The following is a 25636-nucleotide window of genomic DNA, read 5'->3' on the forward strand; positions in this document are numbered from 1 at the left end:
TTTATGTGAGGATCGATCCTTTTTGATACCACGTCAGTATCGAAGTATCGATACTTCAGGATCGATCCGCCCATCACTAGTTAGCATCCCATTGACTCCCATTCATTTTGGTGTCACTTTGACAGCGAATAACTTTACATCTGAGGCGTTTAAAGACTCCATTTGCATTATTTATTTCTAAAGAAACACGAAAATGTATAAAAGGCTCCATTACCTTGTATCTTACGATATCATGGCGTGATATGATATATATAAGCTTATTAGGTAGAGTATTTTTGACTAAGATGGAAAGCATTTCGAGATTAATCTATCCTGCATACACAATAGCTATTTCAAATAGAGCCATTAAAAAAATAAATCAGGTTAACTTAACTTTGGTTACATATGGAGGAAGAAAACACATTACATTAGAAGGGTAGAGATGACAAAAGATTATAAAGACGGAGGTTTACAAGCCATTGATTTTGATTCTTGGGACCCTGAACATTTACTGGTTTAAATCCTTTTTAAATCACAATAATTTTTGGTTTCATATTCCCAGAGAATTGTTTAAGAAGGAGGAATAGAATTTTTACTAAGTTGTGATTTCACCATTCAACTTCTGCCAATTAAATTATCCAAATTTCATCAACAGGTTTTGTTATACTGGAAGATTTTATATAATCATAATTTTACACCACACAATATACCGTTATGGAATAATAGATATATTACGGTTAGGAACAAATCACTGTTTGACAAGAACTGGATGGAGAAAGGTATTTGGTCAGTGTCCCATTTAATTGATAGTAATAGTGAAATTATATCATATGAAAATTTCTGTGTTAAGTATAATCTCATTTGCAATCGGGCCAAATTTGAATTTATTACTAAAGCCATCCCTAATTCTGTTGTATGCCTAATTAAAGAAATTCTCTCTTATTCTGTCTCTATGATCCCACATATCCCAGCACTTTTAGTTGAAGGCCGTGATTTTAAAGGAAGCCAACTTTCAAACAAAACTGTTAGAAACAAATTCAACAACATTTATTTTCCTATATTAGCTTATAGAAACTCAATTTCACATTATTTCTCAAAAGACACCATTCACATGCTTAGAACCAAATATTTAAAATTCCTTTTACCAAAAGTTAAAGAAGTTTTAAATGGGATATATCCATCGAGTGAATATTTACGACTTCGATTTGGATTTGACTCAAATAAATGTTTATTTTGTGATGATATTGAAACCACAGAGCATCTGTTTTTTCATTGTATGTATGCGGAGGCCTTATGGTCTGATATTTATGACTGGCTTTACCCAAAGATACCTCACCTCGAAGACTCACTGCAAAGGACATTGTCTTATAATGAACAATAACAAAGATAACTTCCTGGTTAACAATATCCTCATGCTTGGAAAATTTTATGTTCACAAATCAAAATACCTAAAGATGAAACCAATGTTCTGTGCATTTCATGGTGAATTTGTTTCTTATACAAAAGCCCTCAAAGTGATAAAAAAGAAAAACGCAATTAGTATTTTTTCCACCATAGAAGAATATGATGTAAAAGAAAAACCTTAGCCCCTTAATTTTATTTTATTTGTTTTATTTTATTTATTTATTTATTTATTTATTTTTCTGTGTATTTGTGGTTATTTCATGCACCTGTTTTGTATGTTTTTTTATGTAAAGATTTAATAATATTGCCTTATCGTTTGTACATGAATAATTGTTCAATAAAGAGAGAGCCTTAAAAAAAAGAAGAAGAAAAAAAAAGATTGGACGTAGGATTCAAAGCAGGATTCTACTGGCCACTCAACTCCACTTGTCAGAGAGCAGAAAGCCCAGTGATTGGTTAAAATAACTGCCAATCAAAGCTCTCTCTCTCTCATGACTCGTATGAATTCGCTAGTCTGCTCTGCAGTTTGTTGTGGACTGAAACGCATGACCACCAAGAAGAATAGTCCACCACAGTTCGTACATGCATGTTAACCTGAAATGGATATGGAAGAGAAACCAAAATACGGCAAGTTTATTTCGGTTTTATATTTGCTGGTGTTTGTATTGAAAGTTTATGATTTGGTGTTTTTAAGAGTCCTCCTAAAATGTTAACGCTACCAAACAGAAACTGAAATTCATTTTAATAACTTCGCCGCCGCTAATAATAGTAAGAACAACTGTTACCCGTTTTGACTCTATATGCCGTGTTAAGGTGAAAAAAAAAACAGCTGTGTTATGAGTGTTAAAGCTGTTGTGTTAGTAAGGCAACGCCTAAACCCCCCGTTATTTACTATGTCAGAGTTTGGGATTTGCTTAGCTACTTTACCTCATGTTTTGTGTAGATATGTTCTTACTCCTAACAGTTATATCTGTAAACATTGTGGCTTTTGTCACTCATTTTAGTTTCTGACTTATTCTAATTACTGTAAATTTGGTGGTTGACCAAAAAAATGCTGTGCTTTTCATCACATGTGACAGCATGGCTGAAATGTTCATGTGTTCATGTGTTTGTTTATATGTTCATATTAGTTGGAAATATGAAAACAGTAGTTTTTTTTTAGTTGTTATAATTATTAAAGCCTAACAAATAAAGCTGTGTGGCTGGAAATAGAAGGTGGGCGTGTTTATTGTTAGATAAGATAACTGTGTTTCCAGATCATGTCAAAGCAAATACAACTAAAGTTGTGCCACAGGGTTAAACTACATACAGACAAATGAAACCACACAGCTGTTGAGAGTATGATCATCTCATTGGACACAACATGGAAACCATTGAAAGGGTCAATTGTGGTTGTTTTAATAGTTTGCATATGGTTTCTCTCCTGGATTTCTGTTGGAAACGAACATTTTTACTTGTCTATTAGGTTAAAAGTCAGTATTTGGAACAAATGTGTTGAATTTTTTTTTTTTTTTTGCTTTAATATGCAGCCCTGGTTTTACTCGTATGTCCTTGTAAAATATCTGGTAACCAAAGTCATAGAGCACAAAGTCTGGTCTCATGAGTTGGGAGTGCATGTACTGGTAATTAAAGGGTGGAATATAGGATGGCGCTTTCTAAAGATATAAAATAAGGCCTTTACCTCTTAATTTTAAACTTTAAGCTGTACTTATGTGCTATTTCTGCTGCTGAGGGACTGAGTGCGACTGCAGCTGTTTCAAATTAGGGAAGGGATGACTTTTACATTCAGTGGAACTTCTCAAATAGTTTGCGAGCACCGAAATATATTTTTATATTGCCTAATTTGTATTGTGTTTATTTATTTATAAAGCACCTCCAAAACTCCAAAGTGCTGTACAGTAAAAGTAATATGAACAATTACAATGAGAATTTGCAATCCTGAATTTATCAGAGAGCAAAGTGTTTTGTTTCCTCGTTAGCCAGACGACAGGAAAAGACTCATATAAACCAACATGGCATTTCAGATCCTTTCCACTTGATATAATCTTAATTGTGAGGTGACTTTTGAAATGTCTTCGCTTAATTTACAGTAATAGTTAGACGTCTTGTGATCATATCCTGAACTGCTGATAGCAGCTTTCCTTCCATTAGTCATTAAGACTAATGGAAGTGCTATTGATTTGATTTCTTACTTTACTCATTTAAGAACAGTGCGTATTTTCATGAGCAACGACCATTTTGGACATTTGTCCACTTTTCTCTGACTTGAATTCTTTAAAATTAAGCTATATTTAATGAATGATGATTATTTGCAGCTTCACATCAAAAATCTTGCTTAATAACACACAATTAACTTAGTTTTAACCATACATTTTGCGAGTAAATGCAAAGTTTCTTGGGGGAACGTACAACATTTACAAGAAAACGCAAAATATTTGACTTTTTATTTTTCCTGTCATCTCATGTTTTGTTTCTTTAAGGGCTCCATAGAGAAGTGATTACAATAATTACAGAAAAAGGATGGCAGAGGACTTGTAAAATGTATATATTTTTTCTGATAGTAAAAATCCTTTGAAAGGGTTATTAGGCTAGTTAACAAAAAAAAACATTTTTGTAACTTAAAATAAAATATTAAACATCCCAAACGTATTCAATTTCAAACTAATACAAACTTTAATAGTATCTCAGTGATAACAAAAACTTTGTACATTTTCCTCAGATTTGGCAACATGCAGTCAGATTTTGATTGATATCAGTTTAATTTTCTTAAGTTTTAATTTTGTCTGAATCTAAGCAAAATTGAGCCAAAACGTTTGTCGCTTTAAAGAATGAATGAAATGACATTACTAGCTTTAATTAATTACATTATATCGGCATGAGTGGAGATGCACATGAGCACAGATCCCAATAGAAAGTGTGAAACCAATGGGAAGCTTTTCTTTTTTCACCTTTTGATGTACCACCTGTTTGCATATTTGCATTGATTTCACACACTGATAAACCTCAACCGAAAGCAGGCTGTTTGTGACCTAAGCCAGAAGATCTCATGTTTGTTCAAAAGATTCCACTCATGTTGGTAATGGTTCGAGAGATATTTGCACGATAAAGTTGCTTTGCACCAGCATCTGCAAGACAAAATGAATCTAAATCTATTGTCGTGACGCCCAGCTCTGATCCCTCCTGATGTTAGAGACCCAAAACTGCTCCGTTTAGTCCTTCAGAGACAAAAGAAAACTTAAAAACAGTTCAGAAAGGACACCAGGCCAAGTTTAGAAGGATCAAATGAGAGAAATCCAATATTTTCTTGCTTGAAAAGGTGGTGTTTAGTTCAGCTTAAACCTGTTCAACCAGTTTTCAACAGTGGAAGGCTGTTTCCCGCTTGAAATCAGGAAGTTAAAGTCAGATAGACGGGTGAAGGACTTTTCCCTAAACAGTGAGGAAGGAATATCAGATCATCAGAGCCACTGACCATAAATATGCCTGCAGAGGAAGGTGCTTACAAAAAAAACGGTAACGTCACTTGATGGTATCTCCTCTAGTATGCAAGTGTTTTCTTGGTTTTGACATGTGGACAAACCCTTTTAAGCTCTCTCTGAGTAACTGACCACAAGTAAAGTTGTGTCTTACATGAGTAATGGTAAAAATGGGAGTGTTTAGCTGAATCCAAATCTTTTCTGTGTGGTCAGCCTGGTTTTTATGTCCAGACGTTGGTTCAAATGGTTTCCCATAACGTGGGATATTTCAGTGACTCTCACTGTCACTTGGGAGTTACCCTTTCAAAAGGTACACCTTTTTGCAATATTTACTCCTATAGGATGCACATTAATACCTTAAAGGGTAAATTGTACACCTTTTGAAAGGGTACCGTGTACTACTGTGTCCCAGTTACAGCATTGTTTTCAGAGAGTGCTTTGGGAGTTTTTAGAGGCTGCTCTAATGGCGCTACTGTTGGCTTGTATGCCATTAGCCATTTGCGTTCATTTAGTGCATTGGAAGATGTGTTAACACTGCATTAGTGTCATACTAGGCCTTTGTCCATCTTCACAATACCCTGGTCTGCCTGGGAACTGAAGCACTCAGTCTTTGCGTGTCTACTAGGGCGTGGATGTTTACAGTCAGATGCCACAGCAGAAATTCCCATGGCAGTGTCTTCCCTTTAAGTGGTGAGGGTTTGCCTACAGTTTAGCAATCCTCAGCAGTTGTGTTCATTCCAAGATAGAAGAAAACATTGTAATGAAGCTTACTTATTTAGCATAAAGCTGAATGATATTATAGTAGCAACTAAGGCTATAAGCATTTAACTATAAACCAAGGCACTTACTACTACTATTTAATGCATTTCACATTTGCTTTTCTAATCTAGTGTATACTAAACTTAACATTGTGTACTGTGAATGATATTGTTGGCTCTTATGACCAATTGCTGGTGGTTCTCATTTTGCATAAAACTAAAGCATCTGCTAAATTAATTACTAAATTAAGTACATTTAGTGCATTAAGTCATTATGTTGATCACTTTTTGCAAAAAGTGTTGTGTAATCAAATGTGTTTGGGCAAGGTATTATGCATGTTTTTCGTGGATGTCTGAGACCTAAACAGCAGATTTTCTTTGTTCCAGTACACACAAGACATTTTTTTACAAGTAAATGGAAAGATTGTACCAGTTTTTTCCACACCAGAGCTCTGTGGTTGGCGAATGAGCATTTGCACATCTGTTCTTAGTTTATTGCAGTTCACAAGATGGGAGTTCAGTGGCCTCAAAAAGTACAGTATTTGGACTGACTTAACGTTTATAGTAGATCCAAAATTATCAACACAAGTGGCAGCTGTGCTCAGTTTCTACTTCTCTTTTCTGAAATTAATTACTTCACTTTTTTTTAGCCATTTTTGTAAGGAACTGGAACTGGTTTCAAAGTGGTTCGGAAAAAAAAGAGAGTCTCCACATATTTTTTTGTCTTTGTTTTGAAATCTGTTGGTTTAACATTGTGCTTGTGCAATCTATATTTTTTAAACAAATGCAGCTGGATTGACATTCTTTTCTTATACAATGCCATTCAGATATTTTTAAGTGTGGCATAAGGATCCAAATACTTCCAGGTGACTCATAGTTTGAGCTAAATTAACTTTACAGGGCAGCTTGGTTACTAGGCTAGCTGTTTAGCACAACATTTCATACTACATGTCTTATTTACTTTAGGAACAACCCCCTGGCTCTAGATGTTAACTGACAAGCAGCAACAAATGTTCATTAATTAGAAGTCATGTTGCATTTAAAAGCATGCTTGCCTTACCCTTTCTGTGGTATTTTGTAATAGGAGGCTCCATTCCAGGGCTGTAAACTGGGAAATATTTCCTAAACAACTGCGCGTGGGAGTGGGACGTTGTTGTTTCTGGCACAACTAGACTTAATTTTCTGAAGGAAATGTGAGTGGTGTTTGCCCTTGCAGAAGTCACTATATCAATGTTAGGATGGGTTGAGTGGGTTTTAACATGTTCCTGTGCGTTGGGGTGTTTTGGATGGTTGATAGGGTGTCCTAGGTGGTTATTTACAATGTAGCAGAAGCTCTTGCTCACTCACTGGGCTGGAATGTAATTTTCCAGGCGTGCGCTGAAGAAAATCCCCTGCTGTAGATCAGCAGTCATTCACAAAGTGTGTTACATTGTGCTTAATTGGGCTATCAAAAGCCTGACTGATCAAATTTATGCTCTGCAAGTGAGTGGTTGTCTGTAATGAAATCTAACATGGTTTCCTTGTGGTCTAACAATGTCTGGAATATTGATTGTTTTTGTTGAGTTGTATTTAATTTAGTTTCTCCTTGTTGTTCTCACAGGAGAGCCCAAAAAATATGACCCCGACTTCAAAGGGCCCATCCAAAACAGGTAAGAATCAAACTGATTTGATCTGTTTTTAATAACTAGATTTTGCTTAAACATTAAAATGATAGTTCACACTCACACAAAATGTCATAATTTACTCATTCTCATGTCATTCCAAACCTGACTTAGAGATTATAAAATAGATTATTTGATGAATATTCACACACTCATAAAAGTAGTCGATAATGCTTGTGTGCCAAATTCCAATCCCATAGCAATACAGCAGACTAAAGTCAAAGTTGTTAATTGCCAAAAATCCTTTCTTCAAGAGATATGCAATAACCAGTGGAGTTTATCAGCACTGACATCAAACCTTTGCAAACAGCAATGCTTGATGTTGGTTCGTCATATAAGACATTGATACATTTGTCCTATAGTTTTAAAGCATGTTGTAACAGACTGTTTCTTTCTGCACCACAGAGGATGTACAGACATCATTTGCTGTATCTTCTTCATCGTGGCCATAGTGGGCTACATCGCAGTGGGAATACTGGGTAAGTCAGTCTGCAATAGTGTTATGAACTGGGTACTGTGTAACAATGAACCCTTTAATGTTATATGTAGTGTTTATTATTGGTTTGTGTGTGATGAGCGTTTGTCTGTGTGCATGTTAGGACTGCGTGATTCAGGTGGCTAAAAGCCTTATTATGGAGATATTTAAAATATTTCCTAATCTATTTGCTCTAAAATTTGCTCCATTTTAACTCTCTCATACTCGCACATCCAATATGGTTTTGGAAAGGTAATGGCTACACAAAAAGCGTATTAAAATCTGTTAAAAGCTGTGTGTGTGTGTGCGTGTGACATACTCATCATTTCTGTCTCGCACCCTCAGCCTGGACTCACGGTGACCCGAGGAAGGTGATCTACCCCACAGACAGCATGGGACAGTACTGTGGCCAGGGAAATCTGGAGTAAGTCTCACAAATTTAAGATTATTTAGACTTTTGTTTCTCCAGGTTTGACATCATTAGTGACATCACATCATATAACCTTACCTTTGGTTTTTAAGGATTTGTGACTGTTAAAAAATGCATTTGAAATTATTCAAATTGAAGAGATTTGTTCAAAAACACTGATTCATCCAGCAGTCTTTGAATCATTCATTCAAAACGATTTAAAAATAAATAAAATATTTTTAAATAGACTGCAAAAATCAACATTTTGCCAGAACCTCTAGTGAATTACGTTATTTTGTGTAGTTGTCTGTTCAAAATCGTGATCTCTATTTTAAACACACAAAAAAATCCACTTTCAATTTATCCTGAATCATGCAGTTCTCGCATATAATAAAAATGCATTTTCCAGTAAAAAATTGTTTTCCAAGTTACAATTTTGAGCACTGTATCAGTGAAATGAATTAATAAAAGCCTCACTTAATTGAACCTTTGTATTTGTGACGTGTGTAACAGGAAGAAGCCCTTGTTGTTCTACTTTAACATGATGAAGTGCGCCAGCCCCATGGTCCTCCTAGAGTTCCAGTGTCCGACCCCTCAGGTTTGTGTCCTCTCCACCCCATCTGTTCCACCCTGTGCCTACCGTATTTTTGGATTGGCATACTACTTTACTACTCATACTATTATTGCAGAATTCAATTCAGAGTATGAGAATTTTTTGTAATGATGATGGGCATTTCCTCCTAATGCTGTCGGCTCGTATCCCGATTTACAAGCAGAAGGAGCTGGATACAAAATGTTAGCATAATATCAATCCACAAATCTAATTTGTAAGGCGCCTGGATTAAAAAAATCATGCCATGTTTGTTAATTTGGCCATTACTGTTACCTGAGTTTGGGTCGCCTTTGGCTTGCTTAACTTCGGGTTTAAAAGAGACTTAATATTCAGTAATATTATGAATTGAGTGACTGCACTGATACAATGGAAATGAGAACAAAACTTGAACTGAATTCAACTGGATGATGACACTATTGTCTTCTGCAGAGCTGTTTTATAGCTGAATCAAATGTGTTTTAAAACTGATGAATTTTGCTGCATTGACACTTTTATTAAACTGAATTAACACTAAACTGACTCAAGCTAAATATCGACCCTTATTGCCCTCTGTAGAGCTGCTTACAGCTGAACTGAACTCATTTCAAAACTGATGAACTTTACAGTTATTGAACTGAATCCACACTGAACTGACTTGAGCTGAATAATGACACTAATGTCTTTTTACAGCAGAATTTGAAGAATAAGAATTTGTCATATTTTATGAAGTTTGCATCATGGTTTAGTTTTCTTGTTGCTTTGATACATTCTGCGTTGTATAAAGTGCTGTATAAATAAAGGTGACATGGTTGCATGTGCAGTGTACTACCAGAGAGCACTGTTGGGAATACTGTATCCCACAATGCAATGTGCTAAACTTATCTTTCTTTACTTTTTATTTTTTTATTTTTATTATTTTAATAGGTTCCTTGAGGCTCACTTATACTGTTAATGTTTTTTTGAACAAACCTACACACACACACACACACACACACACACACACACACACACACACACACACACACACACACACACACACACACACACACACACACACACACAACACAAACACAAACACAAACACACACACACACAAAACCATATATATTTGCATATAAAACGTCAACCCTCATTTTGCCCCTCGGCTACTTTAAAGTCCCAGTGAACCGGATGAACAGTTGTGATGTGTTGTATTAAATAGAGGGCAGGGCACCTCCTCTCCATTTCTCGCTCATAGCAGACTGAAAGTTGGAGGGGAGGTGTTAAAGATATTCAACCCAAGCCGTCAAACTGACGTCATCAGAGAAGGAACACCATTTCAGAGAAGAAGCACATATTCAGATTTTGATTAAAGATTACCACGACAAACAAAATGTTTTCGGTGTATTAACTTGCATAGATTAATCGTTCACCACAAGACTAGTAATGTGCGCTAACAAAGGGAATGGTGTCCATTTTGATTTCATGATGACATTAAAGGGTTAGTTCACCCAAAAATGAAAATTCTGTTAGTAATTACTCACCCTCATGTTGTTCCAAGCCCGTAAGACTTTCGTTCATCTTCGGAACACACATTAAGATATTTTTGATGAGATCTGAGAGCTGGCTCACTCCTTCACAGGCTGCTGGGTAATCTCATCTGCCGGCCCAGAAATGTTTGTAAAGACATCGTTAAAATAGTCCAAGTGACTACAGTGGCTTAACCTTAAGTTTACCAAGTGATGAGAATACTTTTTGTGCGCAAAAAAACACACACAAATAACAACTTTATTCAACTATTCATTTTCTTGCGTGTGGGCCTCTGAGAGCGCCACGACGCATGCGCGAGAACTGAGAAGATCATAAACAATAGGCACTTCACTGTGATGTGCAGTATAGCATTCCAGTATGAAGTCTGTCTTTTTTTAGCACTGACGTCTCATCTTTATAAAATAAGGTTATAAGTCAGGATTTTTTTTTTTTTTTTTGGGGCAGTAAACCCTGTTAAAACTTTATATCTTATATCAAATTGTTTTCTTTCTGTGTTTAGGTGTGTGTAGAGAAATGTCCTAATCGCACTATGACTCTGCTAACTGCCTTCGCAAATCCATTCGATTGGAAAGAATACAAACAATTTTGCAGAGAAGAACCTGGGACGAAGGTAAGTTAGTTTTGTAACATATATAAATAATAATTATTATTTTATTTTTTGTGTGTGTGTGTGTGTGTGCAAGTATCTAGTTTTTGTAAATGTCTAATGAATGACTGACCAATACTGTCTCCCTCTAAAGCCTGTGACGCAAATTTTGACCGAAAAACTGTGCCCTGCATATCTGATTTCCAGCAAGCCATGTGAGACTCTTGTGCTTATTATTACACTTTTAATATTTATTGGGAATAATTGCAAATTTAGTTTTAATGTCTCTGCTACATAATGCTATTTTTTTTTTTTTTTTTTTTTTTTCAGTTTTGCAACGGTGTTTTCCATCTCTGGGCAAAAAGGGTGAAGTCATCACCGTGGGCGATCAAGAGACATTTAATGATGGAGAGAAGACTAGAAATGCCAAAGACCTGGTGGCTGGGATGAAGTAAACATATTTATCATACTCAAACATACATTTGCAAGAAAATAACTAATTTGCATGCCACTACTGCAGATGCGATTGCAGTGCAATTCTAGGGGGCTATTTATTATAAATCCATGTTTGCTTTGACAATCGCAGGAACGCCACAATAGTCATGGAGGGTCGACAAGTTGCAATGAAGATCTTTGAGGATTACACAAAGTCTTGGTACTGGATCCTAGTGTAAGTCATTTTTTATTTTAGTGATTATATTTTCTCTAGTTTCAGTAGAAATTTTAGTGCTAACATTTGAATCAGTGTTCTTTTAATGTCATCAGTATACTGGAGTATTTTTTTTTTTTTTTTTTATTAGATTTGATTTTTTTCCAGTTTATTGGAGTTTTATTAGTTTGTTGTAGTAATTTTGTCTCATTTTGTTGGTTTTAGTATTATGCTTTTAGTAATATGTCTATTTAATAGATTTTTATTGGTTTATTTCAGTTTTAAATTAATAATTTTCAGTCTTAGTTTTAGTAATTTTAGTACTTAAATTGAAGGAAAATTAGAAACGTTGGCTTTGAAACTAGCAACTAGTAAATAGTTTTAAGTTGATGATAATTGCAGTGGTTTAGCTTGTGAACGAGTGTTAATCTGTTTGTTTCTGCAGTTGTTTGTTGATTGCTGTGGTGTTGAGTCTGATCTTCATCGTTCTCCTGCGGTATCTGGCTGGAATCATGGTCTGGGTCATGATCCTCTTGGTCATCGCTGTCATTGCCTATGGTACAGTCTTCATACACTAAGATGCATTAATCTGCTGCAGTACATCTGATGATACTGCAGAAATGCATAAAACCGGTCAATCGTCCGTCTGTTCTTTAAACAGGTATTGCTCACTGCAGCGTAAAGTATGTCAATATGAAGGACGCGGCTGGCTCTAATATCACTCTACAGCAGCTGGGCTTCCAGCCCGACTTCTCCGTCTACCTGCACATCAGACAGACCTGGCTGGCCTTCAGTGAGTTGCTTCACTGCTTATTTGCTTATATTTTAGGTTAGAGATATGGGGTCGAAAAACAATTTGGCACGTAACTGATATTGCACTAATCTTTGACTAAGATTTAAAGGGATAGTTCACCCAAAAATGAAAATTCTGTCATCATTTACTCACCCTCAAGTTGTTCCAAACCTGTATGAATTTCTTTGTTCTGCTGAACAGAAAGGAAGATATTTGGAAGAATGTTTGTAATCAACAGATCTCGGTCCCCATTGACTTCCATAGTATGAAAAAAATATACTATGGTAGTCAATGGGGACTGAGATCTGTTTGGTTACAAACATTCTTCCAAATATCTTCCTTTGTGTTCAGCAGAACAAAGAAACTCATACAGGTTTGGAACAACTTGAGGGTGAGTAAACAATGACAGAATTTTCATTTTTGGGTGAACTATCCCTTTAAGGAGTGCCATATTGGTCGGAATATCACAGAGACTTGTGGTAACCCAGTGTTTCCCAACCTTTTTTTTTTTTTTTTGCTGCGGCACTATTTTGATTAGTAAAAAATCCCACGGCACACCACTATATAAAAAATATAACAAAATTGCACACATGCATTGCTTCAAATGGCATTTAAACCTAGATGTTAGGCTATGTTGAAAGTAGTTATCCCATTTAATATGAAACTTGAGCTTAAGTCAAGTAAGAACACAATATGATGTTGTTGTTGGTTATGTTAAAACAACAAATCTACATATCATCGATGTCGGGCGGAAACCTCGTATTTAATTAAACACTGTCGTCGAAGTTGGTATTGTGGCTTTATTTAGCTATGGTCAGACACTTGCACGTTTCATTATAATATTAACATTTTATGAAAATCAAGCTCAAATTGAGTTACAAGGTTTTTGACCATCAGCGTACAATAATGTTTATTTTAGCTATATGGGGTCTCAGTTTTCTTGTTGGAATCTCATGATCAAAATTAGATAACTATAGATATTTAAAACACTATTTGCTTCTAGACTAGATGGCAAAGACTAAGACTATTATCCACTCTTCAAATGCAAAAAAACATTAGCCTTTATGGACCTAGTGTTTCTTGAGTAAATAAAATGCTGTACTTGCACAAACATCAGTTCTTTATTTTCCCTTGCATTGCAAACAAGCAGAGATCTCCAATGGTTTAGTCACAACTTCTTTTAAATGCTTTTTATTGGTTAAATATTTGTGAAACCGACGTACAGACGTAAAGGATGACCAATAAGATTAATTTTTTAAAAATAAAATGAAAAAAGAGCACAGTGGTTCGGTTGAGTTAACCCAAAAATGTATTCATACACATGTCGTTCCAAATCCATTACACTATTGTTCATCTTCAGAACACAAATGAAGATATTTTTAATGATTCTCAGATTCTTCATTTGTGTCTTATGGGTTTAGAACAACATGATCGTGAGTGAAAGAAGAAACCACCCAGAACACCCTAAACGCGTGAAAACGCCCTGAAAACCACCCACAACAATCTAGACTTGTGGTGGTGAATTAAACATTAGAAAACACCACTCACATTTTCTGTATACGAATATATTTGTCTGTTTATTACCATTTGGTGATAGCTAGCCATTTTTTTTCTCTCTAATCACATTTAGTTTAGATTGGATCTCACAACTTTGCAAGTATTTTTTATGCATTTTGGCTATAGATTCGCATGTAAATATAAATGCAATTAAAATACTTAAGCTTCATTTAAATATTATTGTAAAGGCACTGAAGTAACACTTAAATATTATTGTAAAGGCACTGAAGTAACACATGTTTCTTTCTTCAGTAATCATTCTGGCTATTTTGGAGCTCATCATCATCCTCCTCCTCATCTTCCTCAGGAACCGAATCCGGATCGCTGTTGAGCTCATTAAGGAGGCCAGCAGGTTTGTATTTTTCGCAGGATTTTGGCTATTATTAAATTTTATAGGCATATTGGTTATTTTACCTTTTAATCTTTGGTTTGTATTAGTGCTTTAGCATTGGCCTTGTTTACCCTCATTGTGGTTTTCTTTGACCTCTTTCAGGGCCATCGGTTATGTGATGTCATCACTTTTCTACCCGATCTTTACCTTCTTCCTCCTGACCATAGTCATCGCTTACTGGGGTGTCACTGCAGTGTATCCTTCACTCAAGACTCAAGCAGAAATTTTAATGCGTGTTAGCGCTTTTGGACAGGAACTTGCATCTTATAGTCACTCACTTAAATCTAAATTAAAATAGTTCTTAGTTCAGAGGGGCAAAAGGTTAATCCATTACATGCCTTTAAAGGGATAGTTCACCAAAAAATTAAAATTATGTTATCATTTACTCATCCTCAAGTTGTTCCAAACCCGTAGGCATTTCTTTTTTCTGCTGAACACAAAAGAAGATATTTTGAAGAATATGGGTAACCAAACAGTTGATGGACCCCACTGACTTTTGGATACTATGGAAGTCAATGGGGTACATCAACTGTTTGCTTCATTTTTGGGTGAACTATTCATTTATGAGCCAAAACATCTAATTCAATTCAATTTGCATTACATTTCAATTAAATTTAAATAAATAATTTAATCAGAATACACAGATACTCAGACTTTTGTATGACCGTCAGTACAGACAGATGCTTTTTGCCCTCATAATGGTGTAGTTTACAGCTTCTGCCAGCAGGGGATAATGGTTTGTAATGGATTATTTTATAATAAGATAAAAAAAAGTTGGGGATATTTTTATGATAGCAATGCTATAGTTAAACATTCCCAGCACCAAGCAAGTATTTATATATTGTAAAAAGTGTTATATATATGTGTATATATATGTATATGTATGTGTATATGTATATGTGTGTGTCATGATTGCACCAGTACTAGTCCTTAATCGCCCTGGTCAGTTTTCTCTCTACATCTAGTGAACCTGTTTATAAGGTTTTCAACGAAACAGAATGTTCATATGCCAGACAAACCTGCATCCCTGAGGTGTGTATGCAGAAATGTATATTTATTTATTTATTGAGTTCAGTCATAGTGTTAAAATATTAGGTGCACAATTCTATTTTTTAATGCAAATATGTAGTACTTTATAAATATATATTGATAAAATCAGCTAATATGCAGCACTATTGTTTGAAAACAGTTACCCAAACACCTGAAGGCAAAGGTTTTCTTATTTTTACACTACAAAGAATTTATTTATTTATATATATAAAGAATGATACTTGTTTATTGGAGTTTATATAAATGTCTGACGTGGAATAAAATTCTGTGGATGTACTGAAGCTTGATGGAAAAATCTAGTCTGTTTTAAAGTAAGTGAATAATCCCTGTTTCTCATTTCCCTGATCCTTGTAGAACTACAGTCTTTCTGTTATGAAGAAAGAATGTCAGCGGTCTGAGTGCCTGTTTGCGTTCTACGGTGGGGAAACGCCGTATCACAAATACCTGATCGTCCTTCAGTTCTACAACGTCTTCCTCTTCTTCTGGTGTGCCAACTTTGTCACTGCTCTGGGTCAGATGACTCTGGCAGGAGCGTTTGCGTCCTACTACTGGGCTTTAAAAAAACCCGACCACATCCCCGCTTTCCCGTTGTGTGCCTCTCTGGGCAGATCCCTCAGGTACGGCTTTAGAAAAAAATATATGCAAGTTAGCAAAGTGTGTCATTCGGGTCCTAGGGATGATTTAATTTATAAATTTGATGCATTTTGTCCACACGCAGGTATCACACAGGCTCTCTGGCGTTTGGTTCTCTCATCCTCGCCATCGTCCAGATTATCAGGGTTCTGCTGGAGTATATTGACCACAAACTCAAAGGTACAGTAAGAGAAAACATTTCAACAGAACGTTTATGGTCAGTCATAACTCGGTTGATTACGATAGGTTAATCACGGCAATATGTGTGCATACACTGAAAGTAGAAAAAATGTTCACTCAGAAACTGCTAGTAAATTTTACAGTTAATTGCAAAGAAAGTAGAAAGACTGAAATAGAATTTTCTTATAAATAGCATTTTCTATTAATATTTGTTTCATTTACAACTTCGAAAAATTGTTTTTTTTTACAGTGTATAATGACTGTTAAATAATAATTAACTATTAATAATAAAATAATAATTGACCATTGTCACATATTCTAGTTTCATGTCTCTCGAATCACTCTGCAGCCTTGTTCACATAATAACTTCAACTGGTTATTATCGCAAAATAAGCCCTTTTATGGCGATTAGAGACCCTGCCACGGTGAAAATTATCCCTTGCCATATCTCACACTGCCCACTGTAATCTGTTTGTGAACTCTTCTGCCCACAGGAGCAGAGAATAAATTCGCCAAGTTCTTGTTGTGCTGTTTGAAATGCTGCTTCTGGTGCCTGGAGAAGTTCATCAAGTTCATAAACAGGAATGCTTACATTATGGTGCGTGGTCGTACACTACATCGTATTATTTAAAGCAGAAACTCTTGGACTGATTGAATTAAACCAGGGGTTTCCAATCCTGCTCCTGGAAGGCCACTGTCCTGTAGAGTTCAACTCCAACCCTAATCAAACACACCTGAACCAGATAATCAAGGTCTTCAGACTCACTAAATTCCAAAATCGCCCCTATACCCTCAAATAGGGAATTATTTGAGAGGACAGCCATTTTTAGTGGCGTCCGAGTGCACTCATTCACCATAAACCAACCGAGTGCACTCATTCAATCCCACAATGCACTGCAATAACAAGTGTACACTCAACAGCTGTCCAAATTCACTCATTCGTTTTCATTGACCTCTTCAAGTGAGCTGTATTAGTGGACTTACATAGGGAATAGTGATTATAGGAGTGAGGCTATAGAGGGCGATTTTGAATTCAGTCATGCTCTTATTATTAGGAGATATGAGGGTCCATGGCTCTACCATTGGAGAAAGTGTAACGGCTAACTTGGATCACATGTGCTTTGATAAACAATCACATTACAGCCTTGACGTCATTGAATTGAGTTGTGTGACAGTCAATCACTGTTTGCGAATACCATAGAAATAAATGAGAAGTGGCGTAAACTGAATCATACCTGTCGCGCAATTGTCAGTAGGCGCATTTCCATTACAGATTTGCGCAAAACTTTTGCGATTATTTTTTTTTTCTTTTTTTTTCTTTCTAAATGTCGACAAAACTATTTCGAAATGACGGCATTTCCATTAACGATGTTATGCAACTAAAACTTCATTTTTTCCTCTCGTGATAAGTAAAATCATTCCAAAAACCATGGCAACAGATGTTGGTAGGTTTATGTACTAATCCCAGCCACTGTACTAGCCATTATTATTAATCAAAGGAGATGTGTGTGTGTTTTCAAAGCATTAATGGTAAGGAACGACCCTTATTATACTTGTGAGTGGCACATATGAGGTGTTTCTGGGTGTTTCTCTCTCATATCTGCTTCGAGGTCTTGATTGTGGCATTTATTTGAGGTTTAGAATCCATTATTCCTGTAATTCTTTTGTCTTTTATGAATTTAATAAAGAACTCTGTCTCGTATTCTGTCCAAACACACCGCGTCATCTACGTCAGGTGACCTGTAAATACGCAAAAACTGTTTCCATTGCAGTTTTGTGAAATATTTCTTTTTCGAATTGCCTGAAAAACCACCTCATGCGAGCGTAAACTTTTTTGTGAGTTTTTGCGAAATTGACGTGTTTCCATTGGTCGTATTTTCAATTCGCAATTTCAATTTGCACAATTTGAAGGGTAATGGAAACGCGGCTAGTGACTTCTCTTATAAAAAAGCATTTTTTTTGGTGTAAACTAAAAAATAGTTCAATCAAAAATGAAAGTTTAAGAGCAAACATGTTGAAGATTAGCTGATGGATGTCGATAAATTAAATAAGCTATTTTTCTCACAAAAGTGGTTTATTCAACGTAGTGAAGTCTCTCCTCCATTGACATCCATTAAAAAAAATGGCCTCTGGTCTCCTTCCCTGCATACCACAGCGTCAGCAGGAGTTATGCTTTTCTTTTTGGCTAAGGTTGCAGGCTTTTCATCAAATGTGTTTGCTAGAAACTTCCAGGCAGGACTGTTGAGGCTAAACTTTGCAGGACAGTGGCCCTCCAGGAGCAGGATGGGACACCCCTGAACTAAACTGACTGCTGATTCCTTTTTTTGAAGTGTTTAATGTAATAATATAGACTGAATGGGAATCTTAATAACATACGCAGTCTTTGTTGAATAAGTGTCTCTTCTGTCACAGGTGGCCATATACGGTAAAAACTTCTGCCGGTCAGCAAGTGATGCTTTCTTTCTCCTGATGAGAAATGTAATCAGGTGAGTGAAACCCTGACACTGCACTTCAGAAGAGACTGGAACTGAATACAGGGGTTTAACATTTTTAAATTGACACAGTATCTTAAAAGCATCACTGTTACGGTGTGAAACACTGACAAACAATGATATGTGATGCTGATAACCGCAAGAACGTACTATGCATATGCAGAGCAACAATTAATAAACAAATGCAAGGCAAGATCATTAGCAGATCACTAGTTTTGGGAAGTTTATATGAGCTGGATGAATTTCAAGCATGTTTTACAGATGTTTTCTCTCTCGTCACAGGGTTGTAGTCCTGGATAAGGTCACTGATTTCATCTTATTCCTTGGAAAACTCCTTATTGTTGGGCTTGTGGGTAAGTTTTCTGCTTTAGACTGGAGAGAATGAAACCATGATTAAATAAGACTGAACTGAGGCTTTTCTGATCTCACTCCATCTTTTTTCCTCCCAGGGATCTTCGCTTTCTTCTTCTTCTCAGGACAAACGGATGCGTTTAAGGGTGCTGCACCCAGTCTCCATTATTACTGGGTTCCTATTTTGGTAAGTGGTTTGAGAGTCAGAACATGAGAAACAATTATTATCTGAATAGGGCTATAGGCAACATTCATTTGATAAAAAATACTGTAAAACCAGTAATAATATGAAATATTATTACCAGATAAAATAACTGTTTTCTATCTGAATATATTATAAAATGTAACTTATTCCTGTGATCAAAGCTGTATTTTCAGCATCATTACTACAGTCTTCAGTGTCACATGATCCTTCAGAAATCATTCTGATATGATTATTTGATGCGCAAGAAACATTTATTATTATTATCAATGTTGAAAACCGGTGTGCTGCTTCATATTTTGTGGAAACCGTGATTTTTTGATGTTGTTAAGGATTCTGTTAGAAATCTTTTGTAACATTGTAAATGTATTTACTGTCATTTTTAATCAATTGAATGCATCCCTGCTGAATGAAAGTGTAAATTTCTTTAAAAAAAACTTCTGGATGGCAGTGTATGCTACCTGTCTTTAGCAACTGAAACATGTTTACGTTCTTTCTCCAGACCGTGTTGGTGGGCTCCTACCTCATCGCCCATGGGTTTTTCAGCGTTTACGCCATGTGTGTGGACACACTCTTCCTCTGCTTCTGTGAGTACTTGCCATTAATAAGTGTTTTCACCTCAGAATCCGGTAGTTCAAGTATAAATATCAAGCCTTCGAGGTCCACACTTATAAGTGTCATTTTTGATCCTTTTAAAAATGCTATAGCATTGCATTCAGGGAAATATTATATCTGTTTGGAAGAAGCCTTATGTCACTAATGACTCTTTACTACGCATGGCAGTGCATGTAGCTCGGTTTGCTCTTAATAAATATGGCTCGCTAGACTGAGAATTTACTCTGTTTCACTTATATATTCTGGTATGAGGTGTTTCTAATCTGTCTATGGTGCTTTTCTTCCCTTCATCTCATAATAACCTGATTCTTTCTCTTTCTCTCTTTATGGTTGTTCCCTACACTTTTCTCATCATTCCTCTTTTGGTTTTTCTATACTTCATATTCAATATATTTTCCTCACAATCTAAATTTCACACATTAATCATTTAATCACACACTCATTACTAAACCCACTAACGCCACATAAAGGTGAAGACCTTGAGCGTAATGACGGCTCCACAGCGCGTCCGTATTACATGACTGCATCGCTGCACGACATTCTGATGAAGGACGCGGACGCGGCTCGGACCCCTGCTTCACATGACGAGACCATCCAGCTGACGGAGCCCGACAAAAACAATTGAAAACTGTTGAAAGTTTCCCAGTTGTCTTTCGTAATATATGAAAATATAATCTAATTTATTACATTAAGAGACTGAATGGTCATAAGATTAAATCATAACTGCAGTTAACTAATCATGTGTTCAATCGACTGATAATGAATAATGTATGTTAAGCTAACACAAGATAGACAGGGAAATTGATCTTGAAAATGAAGTCAACATGAAACTACATTCGCATCCCACATGTAAATAATGTGATGTTTCTCCAAATGAAACAGGATGTTAAAGAGGTCATATGATGCTATTTTAAAAGTTCATTCTTATTTTGTATTGGGTGTAATCGAGTAGGTTAACATGCTTTAATGTTCAAAAAAACATTATTTTCCACACTGTATATTATTGCAGCGCCTCTATTCCCAGTCTGTCCGAAACGCGCTGATTTCTTCAAGCCCGTCCCTCTAAAAAGCGCAGTGTGCTCTGATTGGCCAGCAGACCCGCTGCATTGTGATTGGCTAAACACCAAACGTGTGTCGGAAATGTAACGTCCCTTTACCATTATCGAGAGCTTCAGATTCCTAGGCTTAAAGCAATTGTAAATGCACAGTTAATGTCGTCTGTTTTCTCGGATCAGTTCGAGCCCAAGGCAACTTTGCAAGTGATTTCAGCAGAAAATTTAACAGTAATAAGTGGAAAAATATTACTTCCTCAGTAAGTAGTCTTTACATATAACCGGAGTTGTACTCTCCCAGATTCAGGAAGCTGTTTGGGTTGTATTGCTCAAGAACGTAACCACTGAATCCTGATATCATCAGTTTTCGGAAGGCCAAACCCAGTGGTTTTGCTGTCGCATCCAAACACACAGCGTCTCTGCGACATGACGACTGCAATTCAGTGAAGCTTCGCCGCCTTTCTTTGAGCATGTCTTAGGGTCGCATTATGCTAATATTTCACATTGTGTCGTAGATGATCAAGGTAGTTATATCTGTTCTTCAATCGAGGCCATTTAGGCTGGTCTGGATCAGTGTTCTCTGCTATAAATCTCTGTGGGAAACCATGTGAAGCTTTATAACTTCACAGATCGTATACATGCACATACAGATCCATTACACACTAAAGGAAAAGGAAAACATAAAAGTGTCATAGGACTCCTTTAAATGATAAAAATGGTAATGCTTAACAATAAGGTTTCAATTGTTAACATTAGTTAACTGCATTATTTAACATGAACTAACTATGAGCAATATTTCCACAGCATTTCTTAATCTTAGTCAATGTTAGTTTCAGGATTTACTAATACATTATTAAAATCAAAAGTTGTATTTGTTCATTTTATTGAATGGACCTGAACTATCACAGACTTACAATGAACAGTTGTGTTTTTTATTAATTAACTTTAACAAAGATTAATACATACTGCAACAAATATATTGCTTCTTGTTAGTTAATGTCAGCATAACTAATGGGACCTAATTGCAAAGTGTTAACCATAAAAACAATAGTGGCACTTGGATGATGAAAAGTGTCTCTATATGAAAAAGAAAAGGGCTTAATATTACGTTTTAATAAACGTATGTGGAGTAAACAACCAATGAATCGTGCAAAAATGTTCGGTCAATGTTGATTTCATGTTGACTTTAAAGTAGCCTTTTGCTTTGCAAAAAATCAATTCATAGTTATAATATGAATAGTTGTAAATAAAACAAAAAAATTATTGGAGTATGTTTAAGTAAGTCTTTCTACTTCATTTTTTCCAGTGTAGGATTTATTTTTAGGTCAGAAATTATCAGTAAATTTCACAAATAATTACAACAGCAAGTAACACGTGGAAGTAAGCACGAGATTTTGAAGTAGAAAGACCTAAATAGTATTTTCTTCTAATACATATTCCAATAATATTTTTTTCATTTACAACTTTGTTGTGAGTAATATCATTTTTTACACTGTATATCAAAGTTAGTGATTCAGTGTTTTTAGTTGTCTGTACTGTCAGATGAATGATGCATTTATTTATTTATTTAAATGTACTTGCTGCTGTTTTATTCTACGATAGACTGAACATCCAATGTTACTCTTAAACGGCTGATAATATTTCTGTATTTCCTGTAGATTGTAAGCCATATCTATTTAATGCACTTTAAGGTTGGTTATTGTTTTTGGTTGCACTTTGCATCCGGTTTTGGAAAACCAAAACACCGTGTTGCCTTCTTGAGATGCCTTTAACTTTGTCTGCTGCCTTTTCAACTGTCTTTTGGATGCTTTCATTCTTAATGTCCTTTTTTATCTTTAATAAATACTATGCAACGTGTTATTTAGGTCTGTTTACATTTGTGTGTGAGGAGTTTGTCACTTTCCTTTCCTCCTATGGCTAAAGGTAGACCATGGCTTGTTTATTCCTCAACTCTTTTCTCACATTCTCCATTTATCGCAGTGGAGGACCTGGAGAGGAACGACGGCAGCTCAGAACGACCCTATCTGATGTCTGATAACCTTCTCAATGTTCTGAAGAAGAAGAACCAGGCCAACTAGTCCACGCCGACGGTCAGGGTTATACGTACAGTACGTGCATGTTTTCTGTGAGGCCTTGAAAAACTGAAGGTGCCTGAAATCGCTTTCATTGCCATATTCACCGTGCCTTAGAGAGCCAGAGACAGTCATATTAATTATGAAACGCATCTAACGTGATTGTCCTCCGTGTCTCAGCCATACATTGAGATTTATAATGCAGGAACACTACCAAAAACTTCTTTTTACAATTAGGTAAAATTACACCTCTGCTTTTTTAGAGGCGCTTTCAGAAGATTTATTTAAATAACTGACAAGCATTTTAATGCCCACTTTAAAGAATACCAGAAATGTTAGGAAGTGTTTCGCCCTAGGTTTGCATATAGGTTTTGATATTAACTTTTTCTTGTTTATATTTATGGTTTTTATACAAAAACACAATTTGGTGTCGTTCAATCTGCTGTTGGAAAGGATTGTTAAATGATGTTTTCTTTGCCTATATATATGTAATCGATCATAATACAATGTTTATGATTAAATGTTTCAGGTACGTTTACTTTAATATTAGATCATCCGTTTATGTTCCTAAGAGTTAAATCTGTGTTCTTGTGTACATTTATAATAAGAAGTGCCTGTATGTAGTTCAAACATTTAAAGACTTCGACTTGAAAGGTGTTCATTTATTCAGTGTTTTAAGATTTTTGTTACATGTTGGCATGCCTCAATGCATGGTAAATAAAGACTTTTCTACAAAAAAAAACGTGTGTAAAACTTGTTTATGAGACCTTATTGATATGTTTTTTATCTATCTTGAACATAAAAAAATGTGAATTAACTTCCATATCAAATGCTCATTTTAGCACCCACGTTTTTAATAGCTGTAGAACTTTCTCATTTTTCAGTTACCCACTAGGTGGCGCTGTTTATTTTATATACAGAAGTCGCTATATTTTACAGAAGCTGTGAACTGGAGAAAACTTGAATTATCAAATGTATTTGTGTTAAAGAAAAAGAAAAACAGGTCTAAAATAATGTGAAAATAATTTCATTATTTTGTTATTTTTATTGTTAATTGTTTTTTGTTTACATGTTTTTGATCAAAAATACAGTAGAACAGTATAGGGTGAATTGAGGGAAATTGACCAATTTTAATTTTAAAGTCACCATTTAATCAAAATGAACAATTCTTGATTTTTTTACGGAATATTGCAGTAGGCTATTTATTATAAATTATTTATCCGTGCACTTTTTTTTTTTTTTAGTTCATGTGCCATGTAATCTTTAATCAAAATAACTTCCCCTCACTCTTCTTTTCTCTGATGATGTGTTTACTGGTGCGAGGGTGGGATCAACCTGTCACTCACATCAGATCAACCAATAGCAAACCACAACCATCCAATCAATTCCAGCAAAATTAAGCCCCGCCCTACAGTTACTCTTGTTCAAGAAGACAGTTAACTCAGATGTAGGCCTACAGGAGCTTTTAAAGGGATACTCCACTTTAAAATGAAAATTTTGTCATCATACGCTCACCCTCATGTTGTTTCAAACCTGTATGAATTTCTTTCTTCTGCTGAACAGAAAGGTCCCATTGACTTCCATAGTAGGAAAAAAATATACTATGGAAGTCAATGGTACCAAAAACTGTCTGGTTACTGACATTCTTCTAAGTATCTTCCTTTCTGTTCAGCAGAAGAAAGAAATTCATACAGGTTTGAAACAACATGAGGGTGAGTATATGATGACAGAATTTTCATTTTAAAGTGGAGTATCCCTTTAACTACTGGGAAGTTCATAATTACAAGTTGTGAAGTCCAGTTCATGACTTCAGTTGTGTTCAAGTCACTTTCATCGGAGTAAGTTGGCAGTGTAGCCTATACTTCTCTTAACTGGCCTACACTTAAATACAGCAAGATTTTTAAACTCTACTTTTAGAAAATGAAGAACAAAGAATGTGCATCAGTTTTTTTTTTTTTTTTTGCTGTTTTATGTTTTTAATTCATTTGAAGCCACTGTAAACTTTATCGTTACATATTATATTGTTATATCGCAATGCTATTATATTTTGTGCAGGCAATTACAGCTTATTTTGTTGTAGGCCTTAAAAAAAAAAAAAAAAAAAAAAAGCCTGTCACTGCTAAATATTGTGGTATTAGGCCACGTTTCTCACGCCACCAACTCATACACTCAGGACCGAGCTCGTATTTATGAATTTGTGGTGACGTTCGTATGTGTTTAACCCAACCTGAACTACCATAATCGACATCACAATATGGAAAGACTATTGCAACTTCCATTTCATGCCGACTTTATAGATCTCTTTATTAAACTCTATCGAATTGTTACAATTATGTCTTTATAACCAGAAAATAAAAATGGTTTCTAAAAAAGAACAGTCGAATATTGGGAAAAGTTATAAACCACAAAATCACAGTGTCCCATAAGGAAGTTCTGTTGCGCTACAAATAACCGTGTTATTAAAAAAAATCATCCTAGGTTACACTGTTTTCAAAGTGACTGAATTCCCTCAACAATAGAGGTTACAGAAGCTCAGCTCCCATAGTAACGTGTGAATGCTTTGCCATGATAGCCACATCTCCAGGGGCTGGTTTCAGTTTTATATAGCCTAGCTCATACACTTTTAGAGTTCAATCCACAGCTCAGATTTCAAGTTATTGTTTATTAACACAGAATATAGGTTTTATGTGTGCACAGCGAAAATGACATCATATTAGGATCGGTTTTGTGGC

The 25636-nt window shown here is 35.6% G+C and overlaps 1 protein-coding gene across 5 annotated transcripts; it reads left to right on the forward strand.

Moving 5' to 3' along the window:
• Positions 1 to 1877: 1877 nt before the first annotated feature.
• LOC311090140 (choline transporter-like protein 2) lies at positions 1878 to 23638 on the forward strand. 5 transcript variants are annotated; one of them, XM_084125278.1, is made up of 22 exons: positions 1878 to 2010; positions 7215 to 7263; positions 7681 to 7754; positions 8096 to 8174; positions 8673 to 8757; positions 10781 to 10891; positions 11022 to 11082; positions 11198 to 11318; positions 11454 to 11537; positions 11962 to 12074; positions 12178 to 12309; positions 14119 to 14218; positions 14360 to 14452; positions 15205 to 15289; positions 15662 to 15924; positions 16026 to 16120; positions 16615 to 16718; positions 18533 to 18606; positions 18895 to 18965; positions 19062 to 19150; positions 19668 to 19752; positions 20251 to 22689. In XM_084125278.1, exons 1-22 carry the CDS (start codon positions 1983 to 1985, stop codon positions 20403 to 20405), a joined length of 2151 nt encoding a protein of 716 aa, XP_083981404.1. In that variant the 5' UTR covers positions 1878 to 1982; the 3' UTR covers positions 20406 to 22689. The 5 variants fall into 5 exon arrangements, with proteins under 5 accessions (XP_083981404.1, XP_083981406.1, XP_083981407.1 ...); XM_084125280.1 differs by lacking the exon at positions 20251 to 22689 and adding an exon at positions 22813 to 23638 and having other exon boundaries at positions 1880 to 2010; XM_084125281.1 differs by lacking the exons at positions 1878 to 2010; positions 20251 to 22689 and adding exons at positions 4740 to 4875; positions 22813 to 23638.
• The last annotated feature ends 1998 nt before the right edge of the window (positions 23639 to 25636 follow it).

The sequence above is a fragment of the Abramis brama genome (genome assembly GCF_963993115.1).
Source record: "Abramis brama genome assembly, chromosome: 1".
Taxonomy (NCBI): Eukaryota; Metazoa; Chordata; class Actinopteri; order Cypriniformes; family Leuciscidae; genus Abramis; species Abramis brama.